We start from the raw sequence: 23,876 nt of genomic DNA on the forward strand, positions 1-23,876 counted from the left end.
TTGAGTCTAGTTAGATTTTATTTCTGCAATTGCTGTATGGTGAGATGCTATGAAACTTTATGTCCTTCAACATTTATATTCGGTGAAGTCCACTGTGAGAAGAGGACATTGAGTTTTCCATAGTCATTGTTTAATATTTATTCAGCATATTGTGTTTATATAATGTTTTAACTGTGGGACACAACATTTTTGTTCTTCAGGTGTCTAAGGGATAATGATTGTCATTGTTAAATTTTAAACAGCTGGAAGTAGGTGATATATATCCTTCAACTTTTATATAACAAAGTACACGGTGAGAACAAGACTTTGAATTTCTCTTGGTCATTGTTTGTTAATTATTTTTGCAATTTGGAATTTGCTAATGTATAATTGTGACTCAACATGTTCATTCTTCAATTGTATTAAGTGATCACGAAGGTGAAGAATGGTGATTTTTTAACATGGTGATTTCTAAAGATGAGGGTTTCCAACTATATCACATCAATGAAAAATAAATAAAAAGAATGATAGCTAGACAAAGATTTTAAAATTGTAGGCAACTAAAATGAAATATTTGTGCAGATGACTTAGACCTAAATGTGAATTAGAATAATATTTTCTTGCATTATTCAATATATACTGAGTAGCGAGTATTTGTGCAGATGACCAAAAGTTTAATTTATCTTATAAGTAAAATTCATATTTTAGACTTATGAATTAAAAAAATAAATATAAGAAGAGTTTTATTCTCTTAAATAAGTCTACTAACTTGAATTAATCAAAGCTTAAACTGATTATCAAATACCAAGACTCTCAAATTCAATTAAAAATGTCGCAATTTATATTAAGGTTTGTGATTGAATGGTGATAATGACGTTTAAAATTATGATTGAATGTAAACTATACAAACACCTCATCATTTACTAATACTACACTGCCTTAAAAGTATGTTTGGCCCAACAAAAGATAATAACAGTAAAATACGTAAACTTAACAACTACAATATAGATTGGAAAGGTATTTTAACTGCTAGACAATTGTTTAATAAAAATAGTTCTGTCTGGTAAAGTAATTAAAAAACGTAGCTATTATCAAATTTATTTAGTGCTGTTATAATTAACTAGTGTTTTTTCAAAAACTACTTTTTAGCTACTCGTTAAAAGTAACTTTTTGATGTTTTTTCTTATTATTTTTTAATAATTCTTCTTTTTATCTCTTCAACTTTAAAAATCTTATTACCTTCACTTTTTTATGTTCATATTTTACAACTACTTTTGTCATTAAATCTTATAAAATATAACTAAATCATTGAATTTTATTATAATTTTATGATATAAAAATCATCAAAATAATAATATCATTTAATTCATATTATCCAGTTTTATTTAATAAAAAATTCAAATGAGAGTAAAATTAAATTTTATAAACATTTTTATTTAAATCAGCTAGATTTTCTGCTTTCAAGTTTCTAACTTTAAGCTATATTATTCGCTATTTTTATCAAACGTATCCACAAAGTTGTAGAATTGTGACGTTTATTTGTTGTTTTTAATCTAATAATTATTTATTTTATTTGTAAAAGAGTTGCAATTTTATCCATGATTTTTTATATAATTTAATCAATAAATATTTTCAAATAATATTTTCATTTTCGTACAATGTAAATATCTAATCCTATAATTTTAAGTCAAATATTTGGATATTAATACATTTATAAGTAAAACAGTTCATCCTCATGTGAACCATATAATATAAGGAATGGTATTACATATAATCATAGTTACAAGGAATAATAAATTTTTTATAGTCAAACATATGAAAAAGATTTTAAAATATTGTGATTCAATGGTACCAACATTTTTTTTGTAATTTAAATATTAAATATTTTTATATAAAATATTATTTCTGTAAAATGTTAATATATAATCGGATAAATTAAGTTAAATATTTTAATGCTAAACATTCGAAATTATTGTATTAGTCCTAATCATTTCCAGGAACCACCTATATAGTTTTCTAAGTTAAAAAATAACCATAATAGTCTCTAACATATAGATTACTCAGTCATGTTGGTCCCTTGAACAACCAACTGTTAGTTGGATTATAAAAAACGCTCATTCGGAATGTTAAGTGTCATTTTGGTATTTCTTATTTTTCATTTCTTTCCTTTATCTTTTTTCCTCTTTATTATTAGTTTTCCTTCGGCAACTACCATTGGAGAGTGTGGAGAGGGACGCAAGGAACGAGATGTTAAATATTATGGATGATATAAAGAATAATAGAGGTTGGATAGTTTGGTTATGACCGAAAGGAACGAGGCTTATGAGGTTGGGGTTACATGAGATGAAGAAAAAGTTGAGATAGGGAGGTTAAGGGGAAATGTGATAAAGTTTAGTGAGGTTAAGGTTAAAAAGGTCGATGTTGTTAACCTGAGTTCCGTTGTCAGTGAATAAAGAGGGATAATAAGGGGTCACAAAAATTGGGGAGAAGCAGATAGCTCATGGATTGTGATGAATTTCATGTGTTTCAAATAATGATTTTGATGGAAATTCTAATGAGATGGTTGAAAATGGCTCAGATTGAGATGTCTTATAAAAAAGAATGCACTGTTCTATGGATGAGCCAGTACAGGCAGGATGAGCACTACAAGAATTTCACGGAATACAAATAGATTTTTAAAAGGTTATTGACAAATTTCAATTTCAATGTCATAATGAATTTATAGACAGATAAGACTCATTTATTTTTCTTCATCTATAAGTCATACAAATGGATTTTTACTCCTGTCTATAATTTATATAGTTTTATCGACAATTTACCATCTAAAAAGTTATGAATATGTTTATTTGTCTGTAATTTTTTTAAAAAATACCTTAATTTTTTATATTTAGACAAATTTTATCGTTTATAAAATTATATTTATTATTGACAAATTTTACTATCAGTTAAATTACAGATGGATTTGATCCTAAGTGATAAATATATTTATAACAATTTTTGTATATTTTATAAACAAATTTTATCATATGTAATTAATAAAAATTTGTTTTTAGTTTTTTGTTTGTTTTTTTTTCATATTATTTAATTTTATAATTATTACTCCCTATAGCTTATCATAATAATTGATAAATATAAAGAAAGTTATGAAATAACAATTTAAAATTCAACCATTTTATACACACAAAAAAATCATTAATTGTCTACATTATTGTTGCCTTCGTACTAAAATTTTGTTTCTTTGATAAGTCACAAGTTACTACACTTTCATACCAATTCTTTCAACTCATCAATTAAAGGTTGAAGGTATACATCAATTTTAACTTTTGAATTTTTTAAACCAGGAATTATATAAGTGAAGACAAAATATAAATTTTTCATGCACATTTCGGAAAGAAGATTATAAAAGTGTAACCATAACAGGCCAACAAGAATATAGCTTATTAAATGGATTGTTTGGAGTAAACCCATTAGTATACAGCTCTAACTTTACATTCTTAGGATTGAACATAAACTCAAGATACACTGATAACCATGTCGCTAAGATATCAAAAGTAACTAAATTCCTCACAAAAACATATAGTTTAGGGAGCAACCTAAGTCATCTCTCACAAGGATGCAAATACACATTGTTTCAATATCAATTATGCAGAAAACGTTTATGTTTGGGGGAGTTTTATGATTAAATGCAGAAGATTAAATTGCAAAGAATCAAACGCAGGGAATTAAATGCAGAGAATTAAACGCAAGGAATCAAACGTAAATTGTAATGCAAGTAATCAAATATGATCAATTTAAGAATTCAAACCGAGATCCAAAACACACAAATCCAAAATCGACAATGAAAACCGAATTGTTTAAATCTCTTCCGCACAACAAACAATTAATCAATTGCTTATTATACGATTAAGAACAATGTACAATTCAATCGAACAATGCTTTCTATGCAATCACAAAAGTGTGAGATCAGAAAACAAACTCGGAGCATCAAAAACGTCTTGAACAAATGCGATCTGGACTTTGGCAACGTAATTGGAGAAGTAACATGGAAGAAATCATCTGGAAATTGCAGAAATTTAATCGCCTTTCAACGTAATACGAATTCGGAATGGAAAAGTGCAAGAGAAGAAGAAAAAGAATGGGTAAAAAAAATGAAAGGTTCTATTGGAAGCGGAAAAGTATTACAAAAACTGAAAAATGAAAAAAATGAATTAAAGGTACTTCTAAATCAGCCCCTGGCCTCTATAAATAGTAGTCCTAAAAGAGCAAAACCGAATGGGCCAAGACTGGGCCGAAAATAAATACAACAAAACAGCAAAACAAAAGCTATACAAAAGTCAAACTAAAAGTCTAAACTTCTAAAATTCGTAGAAAATAGCTCCATACTTCAAATAGCATGATCCATGTCCAAATTGAAGCTCTAGAAGTAAGGAATCCAATGCAAAAAGAATGACCCAAAAAAGATATCTACAGAAAAAGTTATGGTCAAATTAGTAACTAAAGGTCAGAATAGAAAACATGAACAAAAGTATAGTATTTACGAAAATTCTTAATTAACATGATAAATGCAAAAACACATTAAATGGAAGAAATAAGGGAATGAAAAGACATATAAAGGATGCAATATGACTATAAATGTGGGAACAAAATATGAGCTATCATACACATGATCAAAATGTTGTTAAGCTTCATGGTGAGATGGATGAGTCATTACCTTATTGCTCTTCTTATTCTTACTACGCCACATCATGTGAAGAGCTGAGCTTAGAGACGTATACAACCCTTTTAGCTTAGGTAAAAGGCAATGATAGGATTTTTAGATTTAAGGTTCCAACAACTAAATTGAAAATTTTTAGAAATAATATATTTGCATCACCCAGTATCAAAGCTACACATACAAGTGTAGATATTTTGTCAAGCGTACCAAACTTTCATTTTAGTAAATGGTATGTGTTGTCGTATCCACAAGAAGTGGTAGATATATTTATAATCTCTACTATCCTAATTAAAATTCTTAATAACAAATGTTGATGTTTGCACAAATGTTTATCGGTTGAGAATTTTAGAGATTCAAAGAATTGAATGTGACTAAAATATAAAAATATTATATTTTAAATTGGGATTGAAGATGCATAAATACATAGAAGTTCTATAGAAGAAGATGTACTCTCATAATGTTTCTTTATATTAATTCCTCAAATACAATGTTCCTAATAGTATTCATTGAATAATTCCTCATATACTCAATGAATCCTCCAAGTTTAAAAACAAGAGTTAAAAATCAATCAATATGTTGAAATAGATTCTTAGCATCACAAAATACGAGTGAGCTTCATTCAATCTAGTTCTAAGATTTACTTTCTAGCTAAACCTTGTATCCTAAATCAAAATAGTACTATCATTTAAAATAGAATGAAACATTAAAACACAATGAAACCACACATCTATAGAAATGGATAACTATATATAAATTATCTAAATACTTCATAGTTAAAGATTACATTCAATCTCAAAGGGAATTTAGCTATTTATGGTATCCATTACAACAAAAGGAGATAAATAAGATACAGATTGATGTCTAATGCTTCTTTACCCTAACTTTCTCTTCTCTGTCCTCTTTTCTTGCTCTTCGTTCTTCTCTGATTCTTCTTTCTTAAGGGGTGATTTAATGAATTCTCACTTGAACTAAAATCAGACACTAATTTTTGTTTCTTGCATATTCGCTTAAGCAATAAATCTTTTGCTTGAACAAAAATTTGGCAAAATCACTTCCTTTCTTTTTTCCTTGCCTTCCTTCCTCTCTAAGTTCTTGTAAAATAAAGAATTTAACAAAAAAGAATCAAGCAAAATCTTTATCTCTATCTCTAAATTGAAATAATTGGTTAATTCAAATTCTTACAAATTAAAAATGCAACTGAAACTCAAATTAATTCATTAAAGAAAATAAGTGTCCTAATTCATGTTACAAATTACAAAAACTTGACACTTACTAACTTTCCTAAACCAAGAATTTTTCTTGCCCTCAAACAAAGTATCTAAATTTTTACAGAATAACTTACTGAAATCGAGTCACTGAAAATAGTTTGATAAAAATCAACCTTACTTTGTCTAATCATAGTAGAACAATGCATTCTATTGAAAAGTCCTTCACAAGTAAAAGATCCACAAATTCAAGTAGAAATAGGATGTAAATGCACTTCAATGTTTGAAGAAGAATAAGAGGAACAACCAAATAATTATGATTCAAAGAACAACTCTCATAGTTTACAGTGAAAATTTATTACAATTATTTTACCAAGGTAATTGTTTCTCTCATCTAATCACATTTTGCATGTAAGCCAACATTGATAATTATCTTTATATCATCATAATTGTAAAACAAGGTCAAGATCACTAAGGTATTTTAGGCTTGTAATATGGCTATATTTTAAATAAACTTAGTTTTTCTTGATAACAAATTAACATTTAAAATATTAAAGAATAGTAGTAATAGCATTTGATTATGGTCTTATTTCTTTCTTCAACTTTTTGAAGTCCATAAAATGTGCTTACCACTTTCATCTTTTAAATTCTAAATCTATCTCTTTTCTTTTCTTCTCCTTTTATTTTACTTTCATTCACATCTCTTTTTACTTTTATAAATAGAGAGAAAGGTAAATAAAAATTACTACTACACCTTTTCTTAATCCCTCACCCTCAAAATTATTCCTACTTCTTCAACTTTTAAATGTAAGGGAAGGGATAAAATTTATTTTCAAGTTTAGAAAAGGTTTCCAAGATCAAAGCTTCCTTTTTCACGCTCAAATAAGGTGCAGGGGATTAATAATTAAACATGTTGATTATTTGGCCTTAATTTAACTTACAATTGAACGTATTGATCATTTCTAAAACTTGTTAAATAGAGTGATGAAACAGAGATTCAAGCAATATCAACCACAATCACACAGTGATGATACTCAATCAATTTATTTAAGATGCACACAACTAACCCGATTTTCAAATATAACTTCCTAGATCCAATCAGTTCATTGTCCTCATTATTATTCTTTGCCTATCTTCATGCATAACATCTTATATCAACTTGAATATTAAGTACATCCACAATTTTCACTAGATTCATACTCTCATCATCTCATTCAAGGTTAACATTCAAGCACTAGGTATTAATTTCTTTTCAACCACTTTCAACAAGAATTTTTTTCAGTAAAATCCCAAAAAAAATAGTTTCACAAAAAATGATTTTTTTTAGTTTCTAAAATTTGCTATGTCCAATTTTACAATCATATTTTTTGGATGAAGTTGAAGGTGTTCGATGTTTATTATATAAAAATGAAAGCATGTTGAAGAATACAGTGACATTCTTGTGACCCCGAACATGATATCAAAGCAAAGCCATTCAGATCCTACAATTTCAAAGCACAACGTTAGTAATTACATTAGTGAAATTGCTGATTATAACAAAATAATTGCAACAAAATAGATATCTAAAGCAATATCTCAGTTTTTCTTATTATTGATTAGAATTTTGTAGGATTAAATATTTTAGTGGATAACATAGAATAAGATTAAAATATTACGAAGTAACTCACTGTAATTAACAGGAAGAAAAAACCCACCTTTTATTTTCAAAATTCGATGCTTTATGATTTCTATCTTCTTTCATGACGAATAATGGGGTTGCTGATAATTTTGACGAGGGGCACATGCTGGATGGCCGGGTGCTCTGGTCCTTCAATGGGAGCAATGTTATGCTCAAATTCATCTGACATGTCCATCACTTCGAAAACTTCAAGTTCCTTCAATTGTTGGACGCCAGATGGTACTGTGTTAAGATGGTAGATTCGTTCTAACTTGAGGAATTTGAGAGAACTCAGTGCTCCTTTGTCGATATGGATGGAATTCAAGCTCCCCATATATGAGAGTGTTAGATGCTTCAGTTTCTGAAACCCCCCATCTTGAAAATGCAAGCTTAAACCTTTATAATGTCTAAGCTCAAGGTAGAACAAATTAGGCAAATCTTTTAGTGATTTAATTGGATCCTCAGTTAACTGCATGCACGTCAAAGTAAGCTTAACAAGCTTTTGAAGCTTCGGAATCCACTTTGGCAACTTCTCAAAGTTATACCATAGGTTAAGCTTACGAAGCATAAGTGGGGCTGAATTCAATTCCAGATTGCAGATTTCATCTCCATATTGTAACTTCACATCTAGACTTTCCAAGTGTTTCATCTTACTTATTGAAGAACATAGAGTGCTTTCATGTTCTTTCCTAACTTCTCTATTAGAAATTGATACAAATTTCTAGAATAGTCTAGAAAAAATACTAAGAACAATCTAGGAAAAACTAATTGTATCTTCTAGTATGTAGATGCTTCTAGAGAAAGTTCTAGAATATTGTAAATCTTCAAGTTTCTAGATAGCTCTAGTATATTGACCCAAATGGTGGATGATGCCTATAAATAGGCATGCTACCTCATTGTAAATGAAATGAAGAAGAAGTAATCAAGACAACAATTCTTCATCTCTTGAGTCTCTTACTAAAACTTCTTCAACTACTATTTTCAACTATTCCTACTAACACATTTCAACTATCTTACTCATCTCACCTACACTAAAAACTATCAGTGGTATCAGAGCTACGTTCGGTCATCTACTGGGCGTAGAAATATTACCATACTATTTCAAAATTAAAATAAACTACTTCCAAGAATTTCCTAACCCATGGCTAGCACTACTCAACCATCATCTCTTCCCGTCCCCATTTTCAATGGCGAAAATTATGATTTTTGGAGCACAAAAATGAAAACATATTTCACTTTCCAAGATTTGTGGGATGTTGTGGAAGAAGGATTCACTACTCCCTCAGACATATCATCCCTTACTGCAGCTCAAAGAAAAGAATTGAAGGAAAACAAACAAAAGGATTCAAAGGCCTTGTTTACTCTACAACAAGCTGTGACTGATGCAATTTTTCCAAGAACAATGGGTGCTACAACAGCCAAAGAAGCATGGAGTACGCTGCAGGAGGAGTTTGAAGGAAGCGAAAAGGTACGCGCTATAAAACTCCAAACTCTACGACGAGAGTTTGAATTATTAAAAATGAAAGAGTTTGAGACCGTCAAGGATTACTATTCCAAAATAAAAGAAATGGTTAATCAAATGAGAGCTTACGGAGAAAATATTCTTGACAAAAAAGTTGTTGAGAAATTACTGATTACAGTTTCCCGTAAGTATGATCCAATTGTCACCACTATTGAGCAAACAAAGGACCTATCTACTCTATCAGTGACAGAGTTGGTAGGGTCCCTTGAAGCTTATGAGCAAAGGTTGAAAAGGCATGATGAGGACTCAATAGAAAATGTCTTTCAATCAAAGCTCAAATTACGGTCTCAGAATAAAGGGAATGAAGCAAGAAAGAATAATGGAGAAACTTCTAGAAACAAAGAGAATTCTAGAAATTTCTCTAGAAACAATCAAGATAAATACCCTCCATGTGGTATTTGTAAGAGGACAAATCATGCTGAAGAAGAATGTCGGTATCGTGGAAAACCACAATGTCGACACTGCAAGAAATTTGGACATGTGGAAAAGTATTGTCGCAACAAAAACAAGTATCAAGCAAATTTCGCTGAAGAGGATGATCGAGAACCACATCTTTTCTATGCTACCCAAGATCCCAGTACTGAAACGAGTGGAAATTGGTACTTGGATAGTGGTTGCAGCAATCACATGGCCAAAGATATAAACATCTTCAAGGATATCGATGAATCCATCAAAGTGAAAGTTCGAATGGGGAACGGTACTATCGTTGAGTCAAAAGGCAAAGGCACTGTTATGGTGGAGACAAAGAAAGGTACGAAACTTATTACTGATGTCTTACTAGTCCCCAACCTCAAGGAAAATCTCTTGAGTATTGGCCAAATGATGGAGAAAGGTTATTCTCTTCACTTCAAAGGAGACACATGTAAGATATATGACAACAAAAAGCAAGAGATTGGCCAAGTAAAGATGGAGAAAAGAAATCGAAGTTTTCCAATAAGCTTTCAACAAGGCGCTAATATTGCCATGAAAGCAGAAGTTGATACTTCACGACTTTGGCATCGAAGATTTGGCCACTTCAATACTCATGCCTTAAAACTACTACATCAAAAGAATATGATGAAGGATCTTCCATATCTTGAAGAAAATAATGAAGCTTGTGAAGGATGTCTCCTTGGCAAGCAACATTGATTGCCATTTTCTACTGGAAAAGCTTGGAGAGCAAAAGACTTATTGGAGCTTATTCATACAGATATTTGCGGACCAATGCGGACACCATCACTACATGATAACAGGTATTTTATCCTTTTTATCGATGATTTTTCTAGAATGACTTGGGTCTACTTCATCAAAGCAAAGTCAGAAGTCTTTGGAATTTTCAAGAAGTTTAAGGCCCTTGTCGAGAAGCAAAGTGGTAAACAGATAAAAGTATTAAGAAGTGATCGTGGCAAAGAGTATACATCTCAAGAGTTTGATAAATTCTGTGAGGATGAAGGCATTCAACGACAACTTACTGTCGCATATACTCCACAACAAAATGGAGTAACTGAGAGAAAAAACCGTACGGTAATGGAGATGGCTAGATCCATGCTGAAGGAGAAAGAATTGTCAAATACTTTCTGGGCTGAAGCAGTTTATACTGCTGTCTACATACTTAACAGATGCCCAACTAAGGTTGTCCAAGATAAAACTCCAATTGAAGCTTGGAGTGGGCAAAAACCATCAGCAAAACATCTAAGGGTTTTCGGATCAATTTGCTACATACACATTCCAGAAAAGAAGAGACACAAACTAGAAGACAAAACCGTACGAGGTATCTTCTTAGGATATAGCACACAGTCAAAAGGATATCGAGTCTACAACTTGCAAACCAAGAAGCTCACCATTAGTCGAGATGTTGAAGTTGATGAAAATGCTGCTTGGAATTGGAAAGATGAAAAGGTTTAGAAAAATGTTTCCATACCAATTCAGCAACCTTAAGAAATTGAAGAAGTCTCAGGTGAGAATTTTTCACCTCCACAACAACAACATTCATCACCAGAGTCTACTCCAAGACGAGTTAGATCTTTGGTGGATATATACGAAACCTGTAACCTGGCCATAACTGAACCTGAGAGCTTTGAAGCAGCGTCAAAACAAGAAGTATGGGTCAAGGCAATGGAAGAAGAGATAAAAATGATTGAGAAAAATAACACATGGGAGCTAGTAGATTGCCCCACAGATAAATATATCATTGGGGTAAAATGGGTCTATAAGACCAAGCTTAATCCCGATGGCACCATACAAAAGTACAAGGCAAGGCTGGTAGCTAAAGGATACTCACAACAACTTGGAGTTGATTACAACGAGACATTTGCTCCAGTTGCTCGCCTGGATACTATAAGAACTCTGATTGCTCTTGCTGCACAAAAAGGATGGAACATTTATCAACTCGATGTAAAATCTGCCTTTCTCAATGGCATTCTTCAAGAAGAGATTTATGTGGAGCAACCGCAAGGCTTCGTCAGCAAAGGTAATGAAGGCAAAGTACTAAGACTGAAAAAAGCTCTATATGGATTGAAGCAAGCTCCACGAGCATGGTACAACAAAATTGATCAATACTTTGCAGACCAAGGATTCAGGAGGAGCAAAAGTGAAGCAACTTTATACACCAAGATCCAAGGTCAGTATGATATACTCATTGTCTCCTTGTATGTAGATGATCTTATCTGCACAGGAAACAATGTGGAGATGATAGCTAAGTTCAAAGAAGATATGATGAAGACCTTCGAAATGACCGACCTTGGCTTAATGAACTACTTCCTCGGAATAGAGGTAAAACAAAAGAAAGAAGGGATATTTATCTCACAGAAGAAATATGTTGAAGCACTACTCAAGAAATTTAAGATGAATGGATGTAAGACAGTCAACACTCCATTGGTGACAAATGAGAAATTGAAGAAAAATGATGGTGCACCGGAAGCTGATGCATCACGTTACAGAAGTTTGATTGGAAGCTTACTATATCTCACAGCCACACGACCAGACATAACGTATGCTGTAAGTCTTCTTTCAAGATTCATGCAAAGTCCAAGCCAAATTCATTTTGGAACAGCAAAAAGAATCCTAAGATATCTACAAGGCACAAAAGAGTATGGTATATGGTACCAAACTATGAGCAACTCAAAGCTACTTGGCTACACCGACAGTGACTGGGCAAGATCGATCGACGACATGAAAAGCACATCTGGTTATGCCTTTTCACTAGGATCAGGAACAATCTCATGGGCTTCAAAGAAGCAAGCAACAGTTGCGCAATCAACAGCAGAAGCAGAATATGTAGCAGCTGCTGAGACTACAAGTCAAGCAATATGGTTACGAAGAATACTTGAAGAAATGGGAGAAAAACAAAATGAGCCTACTACAATCTACTGTGACAACAAATCAGCTATAGCAATGACAAAGAATCCAGTGCATCATAGTAGAACAAAACACATAGCAATCAAATATCACTTTATCAGGGAAGCAGAAGGAACTAAAGAAATCAAGCTCGAGTATTGCACAACTGAAGATCAAATTGCAGACATTTTCACTAAAGCACTACCAAGACCAAAATTTGAACAGCTACGCACGAAGCTTGGAGTTACAGAAATTTGCATCAAGGAGGAGTATTAGAAATTGATACAAATTTCTAGAATAGTCTAGAAAAAATACTAAGAACAATCTAGGAAAAACTAATTGTATCTTCTAGTATGTAGATGCTTCTAGAGAAAGTTCTAGAATATTGTAAATCTTCAAGTTTCTAGATAGCTCTAGTATATTGACCCAAATGGTGGATGATGCCTATAAATAGGCATGCTGCCTCATTGTAAATGAAATGAAGAAGAAGTAATCAAGACAACAATTCTTCATCTCTTGAGTCTCTTACTAAAACTTCTTCAACTACTATTTTCAACTATTCCTACTAACACATTTCAACTATCTTACTCATCTCACCTACACTAAAAACTATCATTCTCCCAAACCCAACTTCTTCATTTGTGTTAGCCTTCCCAATTCTTGAATTAGCTCTACTCCATCATCAAATGTTCCCACATGACCTAGTGTTTCTAGGGATGTCATGTTTCCGATACCATCCTTCGATTGAGTCATACGCATAGAACCAGCTTGAAGATGTCGTAGCTTTCTAAGCTTGCTCACCTCTATTGGCATCAGAACTCCAAAACATCCCCATAGAATCAAGGTCTCCAAGTTCTGCAACTTAGCAATGGATTTTGGAATACTTCTTATCACTGCAGGTCCGATTCTTAAATACTTTAAATGGATTAAATTCCCCAAATTTTCGGGAACAAAATCCAAAAAGCTATATCCAAAATCAAGCACTTTCAATAACATGTATTTGGTAGGTATTCTCCTCACAAATTCTTCAGATAAATCTTCATTTGTAATAACAATGAGTGAGCGAATAGGTGAGCATTCACTGTTACTTATTATATCGTTGACAGGAGTTGCTATTGATAGGCGTCGAGTTATCCCACTCAATGCTGACCCATCAAGTACCCTATGACAAAATCTCAAATCCTCACATTTTTTAAGAATCATCTCACGTGTTAGGTCATGAACACGACAACCTTTAACTTTCCCATCAATGCTAAGTGAAGATACTTGCACCAAACTTCTATCGATCAACTCTTTTAAATATCCTTCAGCAACCTTCTCTAAGATTTTCCCTGCTTCATATTTTACAAAACCTTCAGCTATCCATTTCTGAATCAATTTTTTCGATGCAATTTCAAAGTCTTCAGGAAACGTTCCAAAATACAAAAAGCATGATTTAAGATGGTAAGGCAAATTGTTATAACTGAAACTCAAAATCTTTGTTATATCACCTAATTCTTTATTCCTTGTCAGCTCTAAATTTAGATTCTGACTGAACTCTTCCCACTCGTCAACTCTAGAACCTTTACAAGATAAAAGACCAGCAACCACCACTAATGCTAGTGGTAAACCATCACATTTTTCAACAATCTCGGAAGATATATGCACTAATTCTGCTGGGCAAGACCCATTAAATTCAAATTGGAATGCCCTCCTGCAAAAGAGCTCCCGTGACTGTGCTAGAGATAGGGGTTTTAATTCATGTATTTTAACAAAAGAAGATTTTTTGCAAGACTCCGCAACTTTCATGTCCCTAGTGGTCATAAGTATCCGACTTCCGTTTTGATTATCAAGAGTTGCAAATTCTATCTCATCCCAAAATTTGACATCCCAAACATCATCAAAGACAATGAGGTACCTCTTTTTGCTCAAGTAGTTTCTCACTTCATCTAATAATGAATCGCCTTGCATTGTAGAAATATCCTGAGGAGGATCCACTTGTTTTTCTTTGTAAAATTTCTGCAACATGTCCTTCAACAAGCCATCTACAGTATAGGACTGAGACACTGTGATCCACGCATGGCAACCAAAGAACCCGATCACCTCCTTGTTGTCAAACACTTTCTTGGCAAGAGTGGTCTTTCCCACTCCTCCCATTCCTACCACAGAGATGACAGTGCGCTCTGCTCTTCCCTCTATCAACCAACCCACCAATTCATCTCTTGGGGCCTCAAAGCCCACAATTTGAGCTTCTTCCATGTAAAGGGGAGCCTTTCGAATCTTCTCCAAAGTCGTGTTTTGGTTTCCTCTAGAACTGCTTGCTCCTTTTTCTAGAAAAGGTTGGACATGGAACGCACTCTCAATTTCACTGCTTTCATTGATTGCACGAACTCGTGATTTAACATCCTTAATCTTATATGATATTTGGAGACGAAGCATCAAGGTTTTGAAGAGATCAGCAGGCTGACAGGGTAAAGCTGCACATCCAGGATCTCGAGTCTCTTGTTCCTGATGGATCACATATTCATCAATTACATCTTCCATGCTAAAAGCTGCTTCTATCAGCAACTTCACCTTTGCTTTAACTTCTTCACGTGTGGTGTTGTCTCCAGCTGCAGCCACTCTATCTGCATCATGAATGATGGCTTGAATCTTTTCTAGTTCATTTTTCATGTCATCAACATCTTCTGGGACGCCCCTGATCATGTTGCCAACTTCCATTAAGAATGGAAACAAATGATCACGAGCCAAGGACAATGCAGTTTCGGCCATTTGAGTGTTGCCAATCAGATTTCTCCAGTTGCTGTATAATGAGATGAGATGGAACTTTATGTCCTTACATTTGTATAACTTAAAGGCCCTAATGAATTAGTTAGAGGAAGTTGTTGTTTGACATTTATTGAGGAATTGGATTTAGTTAATGCAATGTGATGCCAATATCTTAGCCTACTCACACACATGAATCTAGAAATAATATTTATCTTATAAAAATCTTTTCTTTTTTATAGTCTCAGTAATTCGTTTTCTTTTTCAATATTTTTTTATATATTATCAAACTTAACTCGTACATTAAAACTCACATTAACAATGATATAAGATCTAAACTTCTAACTCGTATAATGGTGTGAGTGATAAAAAAAAAATTTAAAATATTTAAATTTAAATTTTATGAATTAAAAATAAGAGTTTGATTCTTCTAATTGAATCTTCTAACTTACATTAATAAGCACTTAAACTATTTTTTAATATTAATTAATTTCTTTGCTCCATATATTAACTATGCATTAAATTTTGGACCAACACGACAACACTCAGATTAAAGGTATAAAAGCAAAGAAACGATCCTCGCATGGATTATAATTTATTATTTTATTCAACGTTAAATGTAAATTAAATAAAAAATTTAAATTAAATTTAAGAATTTTTAAATTTAAATTAGTATAAAATAATACTGTTCTATAAAAATAATGTTTTTAAAATTTATGAGAAAATATATGTATAATTTACAATACTGAATTTTCCGGTTTAACAAAATAGGTAGAGAGAGACTATGGAAGCTCGATACTGCATACAGTATACAAGTGACCCAAATTAAGTTTTCTACCCGTGATTATGAGTTTGTTTATACAACAATAGTTATTATCTTGTGTACTGCACGCCAATTATTAAATTAAAATAATTAATAAAAAATATATTATATGATTGTTTTAATATTTAATAGAGTTTAAACATTAAATATTAAAATTATTAATAATAAATATTCTAATATATTAAATAAATTTTCATAGAAAAATAAGGTTTAAATTAAAAACAAATTATAAAAAAATTCAAAATTTCAATTAAAAATAAATATCTAATGTAGAAAAAATTATATAGTATGATGAAAAAGAAAACTCACTTTTAAATATAATATTATTTGAGAAAAATTCATACTTTTGATAGACGACGTTGAATCTCTATCAAACTAATTAAGTTTCTCTAAGAATTTTGTAGAGCTCAATTTAGGTCGATTCACAAATATATATATTTAATTAAATTTAATTTTAGGTTTTTTTACATTCGGGAGTTTGAAAATTTCGTATTAATTAAATTAAAATTATGAACAAAATTAAATTAAATAAAATCAGATTCAACTTATAGAATACTAAATGTGTGTACTTCCAATTATTATAGTATTTAAATGTTTTAATTCGAATTTGATCGATTAACCAATTCAATTATTAATTCAATCAAATAACCTAATTGAACTAGATCACACAAATTAAATCAAATTATCATTTAACCTATTTCAAATTAATTATGAAATCAGAATATTCATTAAGTCATAATTTGAATTTTAACCACAGAAAAGTTAATCACGACCGCAATACACAAATCTGAAATTAGAGAAAAAGAGAACAAACTCAGAATAATTTGACCAAAAACTCAAATCAAATTTATCTAAATTCTGCGAATTGAATGAGAAGTTTAATCTTCTATCGAAGCACTTAATCTAAGTGAGAATGAGAAGAAAATGAAAAAATTCAAAAGAAGGTAAAAACAATAATTCTTATTAAAAAAATTCCAGTTCAATCTTCCAACCTTCTCTTATCCAATTCCCCACAAGAATAAAATAGTTACAAAGCAATGAAAATAATGGCTAATCCATTTGGTATGCAAAATGAGGAGCATAAAAGCACCAGTTTGTCATGCAAATTACACCATAAGTAATTTGAAAGCCAAGAACACAGACCCAGGTCTGGTCCTGAGGGTAGTTTAGAGGTACGATTGCCTAAGACCCAAGCTTAAAAGAGGGCCCAAAGTAAAATTGTATCCTACTTTCACTTGAAATTTTTTTTAGCTCTTGCAGTTTGTAGTCAGAAAAAATAAAAAAATAAAAAAGACTTTTTAATTCCTTGCACCTCATTTGCTATAAACGTAGTTGACTCCTTGACTTCTGTAAACTCAAAACTTCATTCAAATTAAAAATTTTACTATTTTTAGCATTAAAGCTCATGGAGAATTTTAGTTTTCTCCAAAAAAAATTAAACAGTTATTAAGTTTGTCAAATCTGCGGATTATTATCTAAATATTTTAATCACTTATAGAATTTTTTTTATGGTTTTGATGACTATATCATCAACTGAAAGAAGTTTTTTAAAGTTAAAGTTAATCAAAACTTACCTAAAGTCATCAATGTCACAAAAATCGTTGAATGGTCTTGCAATTTTATCAATTGATAAAGAATTTTTAAAAAATATTAATATTAATGTTATCATTAATGATTTTGCATCTCAAAATGCTCATAGAACCTATTTTTTATGATTTTTTGTGTTTTTGTAGTTTATTATGACAAAGAAATTGTTTAAATGAAAGAATTTTTTTTATAATTTTATTAGAGAAAATTATAACAACTTAAAAAATATATTATTTTAATAAAATTATTAATATATACTTTTATTTTATTTATTATATTTTATAAATTTTTTAAAGGGTCCTAATTTTGTATTTTGCCTAAGGTCCTAAAAAGGTAAAGAACAGCCCTGCACAGACATCTACGAGGACTCCATTGACAGAGGAAGATGGTTCGTTTAAGTTCTAAATTGTAGCACAGCTGTAACATCCTTATTTTTAATTAACATAATAATAGTAAAAAAAAATCAAAATCTTCAAAATCGGAGAGATCCTTAATAACAAAGGTTCAAATCGGAAAAAACTTGAATAGTAAAACATTAGTCTTTAAAAGTAGTAGTAAACATTAAGTATCGTAGTCATAATTTGCTTCATAATGTACAACATATATTTGTATTTCAAATACACATAAAGTTATCAAAATACATTAAGACCATTCATTTACATTTACAAGTATTCAAAATAATAATGGTCCTAATGAGTTGCCTAACCACCTTTTAACCAAGTGGCACTAGTCATCCCCGTGCCAATCTTTTATCATCGCTAGGTCTTCAGCAGTCAACTCGTTATCCGAGCCAAGATACTGATCCTCTGGGTCTGCAGTGACCTGAACACCTGTAATATGCTCGATCGTCCATTGCGATGGTACTTTAAACTGATCGTGGTCATGGTACTTAACAAGATACGTTACTGCTGCAGGGGTTCTCTCAACACCAGAAAAGATATAAATACAGAGTGTGTGATGGATTCTATATACAGACAAATCAAAAGGGATACTAAAGGCTAGCTCCAATTCCATCATCACTACCTCACTAGGCACCTCACTATCATGTACAAGAACTCTAAAAGAAGTAAATCTCTGATACTGACCAAAAACATCATTTACTATATTTACTTATGAACTATCTACTATTCTAATTCCCTCCCTGGGTGTCGTCATTTGGGTTCCCTGAAATGGTTACGTAAGGATAAGTCTCCACTTTCATTGCCGAGCATACACACTCAGAGAATTCAATAATACAGGTCAAACATTCAACATGCATCATATAACTAATTCAATTATGCATTCAAATTATGTTTCTCTATATATTCTCTCATTACTTATTTCCAAACTCAGTACCATTCTCATTTTCACTATCCCTAGGATCCCTTGAGGTCTTCTTTAGCATAGATAGTTGCTGGATAGCCACAGCTACACGGATACAACGTGTGCCGACCCGGCCCCTTTTAGCAAAAATGTAGTCAAGAGTATAGGTCAGGAAACAAGCATGAGGCCTGTGGTGTCTCTACTCTCATTTGTATTGCGCAATTCAAGAGGAACATCCACCACCCTCATTTCTCCAAGACTTTTCAATCTTCTCCATCTTCCACACTCCCAGTGTACTTCTGAACTATCTATGCATGTCCTTTTCTTATCCATTCTGATTTCCTTTCTCTTTCTCTTTTATATCTTATCTTTCTAGGCCTCTTTCTATTTCATTATTTCACTATCTATTACTTTTTCTTTACCAAGGGTTATTCCTTTTGGGCTCAGTACATCATACACATGCTCAGATTCAAACATATCATACTCATCATATATCATTTTCAAACATCACAGAGCATGTTTTAAACACATCAATCACATGTTATCAATCAAAACATACTCATTTCAAGCATTTTCACCCATACATACAATAGTTCCTAGCAATGAAATAGAGCTCTCCTTACCGTGAGATAAAGTTTTGAAAGATATTTTGTGAAAGGTTCTCAGTGAAAGGACCAAGATTTTCCTAGATATCACAAAAGAGAACATTTTGAGAAAGGAGAAACTTAGAAAACATCCAAAAAGAAAAACAAAGCTCTAAGAACTTACTTGGTGTTGATTGATGAAGTTCTCAAGCTTGGATTTGTAAGAAAGTTGAGGTTTTTGAGAGATTTTCTAAGAAGAGAGGGTTAGGGGTCGAGAGAATAAGAGAGCGCTCGAAACTTGGATTGTAATCCAAGTTTTCTAACTTGGAAACCCTTAAATATTCCTAGCCTCGCGATATTCTCGCCACAGCGAGAAATTTTCGCTCTAACGAGACTTTCTCTTGCTACAGTGAAAAATCAGACAAAATTGCACTTTACTGTTTGTCATTTTAGCTACAGCGAGAGCATCCTCGCTACAGCGAGAAGATCCTTGTTACAGCTACAGAGCATCAGAATGCCTGATTTTGATGCTAATTTCTCGCTACAGCGAGACACATCTCACTACAGCAAAAAATCTTGCAACTCACACATCTAAAACTCTCCTAATTTCAAGTAACATGCATTATGAACTCACATCAAATATGAAATTAATAATTAATAAAGTAGGGATGTTAGAGCAGCAGTGGTTAATAACAATATAATAACGTGGTCTAATATGGTTCATCACAAAAAGGGGACATTTTGAGTGTTAGGTTGTGGGGATATGGATAGGAATACCAGTACAAGTAGTGGGTACAAAGGAATTTCTTCAAATTAGTGTACCCATACAACATGGTACACACAGTCATAGAAATATAATTATGAAACTATAAACATAAGAAATGTCATAAAATGAACAAAACTTTCTTAACATTTTGACTGTACAACTAAGCAGGATTCAATGTATATACTATATACTAAGTATCATCATTAACATTTGTAAAGGAACATCATAGGCCATTAACGAGATTCAAATCATAAAGATGAAAATTAAACTGAAAAGGAAACAGGAGTAGTCCTCATCCAAAACTGCATGTAACAAAATCTTGGCAATATGAGTCAATTATCTCACACATCACATCACATCCCAGAGTTTTTGTTAAGATAACAATGGAACAATTGTAAACAATTCTAAACATCCCTCTCAAAAAATTTCAGAACCACTGACATCAGAATTAAACACAAATAAGAAGTGACTGCCAGAATAATGATAACCAAGCATTATAGCAAAAAAAAAAAAACAAGATCATTAGCACTGGTGCAGAGGTGCTACTTCATAAGAAAACCAAATATTGATAAAAGACCAAAAAACAAAACAAACAAACAAAAAAACAGGTAAAGGATTAAAAAAAGTAAGGAAGAATTTTAAACTTTACTTTGGGCTGAGTCTTTGATTCTCTCTTATGATCACAAACAAAAAGCGCAGATTCTGCACAAACACACACACACACACACACACAAAAAGAAAAAAAGCAACTTCATCATCAAAGAGCCCCAAAATTAAAACAACACAAAAAGAGGAAAGAAACAAAATCCATTGAAGATGAAAGGGGCATGATTGTGCTACAACTGAAGAAGCTCTTTGCTCCTATCTGCCATTTAAACGTTGGACCAAGAACTGAGAAAGAAGAGCATACATAGGTCAGTGAAAAATTGTTGATGAAAAATCTGGCATAATACATAATAATATTCTTAATTTTTACTCATAATTAATAACATTAACATATATGGCATTCTAAAGTTTTTAACATGTGTTAACAACGTCTTCACTTCTTCCACCACCAACAAAGTTTTTAAAGAGAAAATCATTTGATCCTAATATTGGCAAATTTGTAATTTGAATTTCTACTCCAACTTCATCTGAGTGAACAAGGAAAGAATTTAAAGTGTAGCTATAAAATAATACTTTACAAACACACATATAACAATTAAACGTTTTTTATTTTTAATTTTAACGATCCACCAAGTAGTGGATTTGTATTTTCTTAATAGATAATATTGTCAATCTCATCATCTTCAAATTTTGGGAGGAGATTCTTCCTCTTTGACGCACAAATCAACTTAGGCTATAGATTCCTGATAAATGGAAACCTGCGCTATTTAACTGTAATTCAACCTAAAATAAAGCGTTAAAAAATTTCAAAAGCAATTTAATTATATTAACAAAATGATAACATTTTCACTTCAGAAAATTTATAACCCATAATTAGACTTTAGACTAAGGCACAAACTAAGTTATGTTATGTAGACACGTTTCTTAAACGGGCAAATCCATTTTAAAACAAACTTAGGAAACAATAAATTTTTCTAAATTAGTAATATAAAAAATTTTCAACGTCTCAAAACATGATAACTTATTAAAATCAATCTCTGATTCAATTGCAACAAGTGGAATTCAAGACTCTCGTACTATAACTACTAAAATATTTACTACATAACTAATATAATTTTAATTTCTTAATGGTCAAAAAAAAATTCAAAATATTATAAAAGCAAAAAAAAATTACTAAAATAATGAAGACCTATCAACAGAAATCTTACTCGAATGGACTAGTATTGTCAGTAACATTTCAGTAACATGTATGCAGCATCACTATCTAATGATCTAAAAATAGTAAATAAATAAATAAACAAAAATATGTATAATAGTTTTTAAAACATCTGAGAAAGAGAGTATTGTAAGGGTCAGTTATGAAAGAAATAAAGACCAAGGTAACTCCACCTAGTTGATAATTTTCTCCATCTAAGAACAGTCTCATTGTTTAACCTCATTAATAGTCCTCTTCGTGCAATGGCAATTTTATGTACATCTATGTAGTTATTTCTGCTAACTACTATGAAGTACTAACATAACTTTTCCTAAAAATATTTATATTATTGAAAATATTTCTCGTATAAAAACTAAATTTATTTTCAATAATATAAGTCTCAATGTATATATATTCCATAATTAAATAGCATCCAACAAAATTAAAGTAATTACTTCTTTCACACTTTTTAAATAAATACATGTAATTGAGCAAAATATATACATCACAATAAATTTTTATATAATCAAAAAGTAAATTTAAGACTTGTTTTCCTAAACAAATAAGTTTTTAGGCAACAATACATAAAAAACAATTGGAATAATAGTTATAAAATACGTCACTATTATCATAATTTACTCCCAAAAATAATAAAGAATTAATTAACTTGATTGCAAGAACTACAATAGAACTATGAGCAAAGTGAAAGTTAACAAATTTGAATACTAATAATATTTAACAAAGATTTAGAATTAACTTTAATAATAAAATTTTTATATTTATACTCAAAGTTCTAAAAAACATTTTCTAAGAATGAAAATTTGTCAAAAATTAACATTATTAAGCATTTAAATTGTAAACATACTTTAAGACTCTTAAATAAAAAATTTCTTTACATCAGGTGACACTCCTTTCTTATTAGAACATTATCTCAAACTTCAAAAATTCATCTGAAACTATCTATTTATTTATATACCAACATTCTTATGACACCCCTTTTTCAATTATTAAAATAATGCATTTTGTTTATATACATATTCTTCAAGCACAAATTATAAATAACATAAATAAGATCATTTAGTCTTTGACATTAAAGTTTATTAATTTATTTTCTTCATATAGAAGTTGATCTAACTAGAACACCCCAGATGAGTCTAATAGTAAAAAGTTCAACAGTAGTATACCTACAAAAAGTACTTTGATGTTCAAGTTAGTGTTTGTATCAATAAAATAAGAATAGAGAATAGATCACGTACCTCATTATGGAATATGTTTTTAGTCATAATACTTAGGTGATGCCTAACTGTGTTACGAGAGTGAGCACATGGTATAACTAAAAAGGATTCTTGTGTTTTATATTATAGGTGTGACTTATAATTATGATCTTGTAACTGATAAGAATGGTTATAATCCTTTGTGATAAATGTATATGAAATAGTATATGTACATGCACGAATGTTTATCAAGCAATAAGCTGAGAATTGACCTTAAAGAGATTAAATATATTACAAAAAAAGATTTAATTTCCCTTACATCTTATTATTTTATTTTATTTTTTTGAACAAAAGGGACAAAAAGTCTAAAGAAGAGAAATTAATCCCTACCAAAAGAATCTAGTTTAATATCATTATGTAAAGCATCTAGGATAAAGCGAGGAGTCTCCCAAAAAAACATGCAAGCTCTCTATCTTACTTAAACTATGTTTAGCAAGAGTGTCTGCCACCATATTCCCATCTCTTAAAGTATAATTAAACTTCACCTTTGCATAATCAAGCAAAAATGATAGATTTTCTCAACTAACATAAAATGTGGTCATTTTTATTTATTAATAAGACCAATAAGTCAATAGCTTCTTTGCAATTAGCCTCAATAACCA

The 23,876-nt window shown here is 31.1% G+C and overlaps 1 protein-coding gene across 1 annotated transcript; it reads right to left on the reverse strand.

Moving 5' to 3' along the window:
- Positions 1-13,004: 13,004 nt before the first annotated feature.
- On the reverse strand, positions 13,005-15,143 carry LOC113854329 (disease resistance protein RPM1-like). Its single transcript, XM_027485266.1, has one exon. It carries the CDS (start codon positions 15,141-15,143, stop codon positions 13,005-13,007), a length of 2,139 nt encoding a protein of 712 aa, XP_027341067.1.
- Between the last annotated feature and the right edge of the window lie 8,733 nt (positions 15,144-23,876).

The sequence above is a fragment of the Abrus precatorius genome, unplaced genomic scaffold (genome assembly GCF_003935025.1).
Source record: "Abrus precatorius isolate BTA unplaced genomic scaffold, Abrus_2018 Scaffold11, whole genome shotgun sequence".
In the NCBI taxonomy this organism is placed as follows: domain Eukaryota; kingdom Viridiplantae; phylum Streptophyta; class Magnoliopsida; order Fabales; family Fabaceae; genus Abrus; species Abrus precatorius.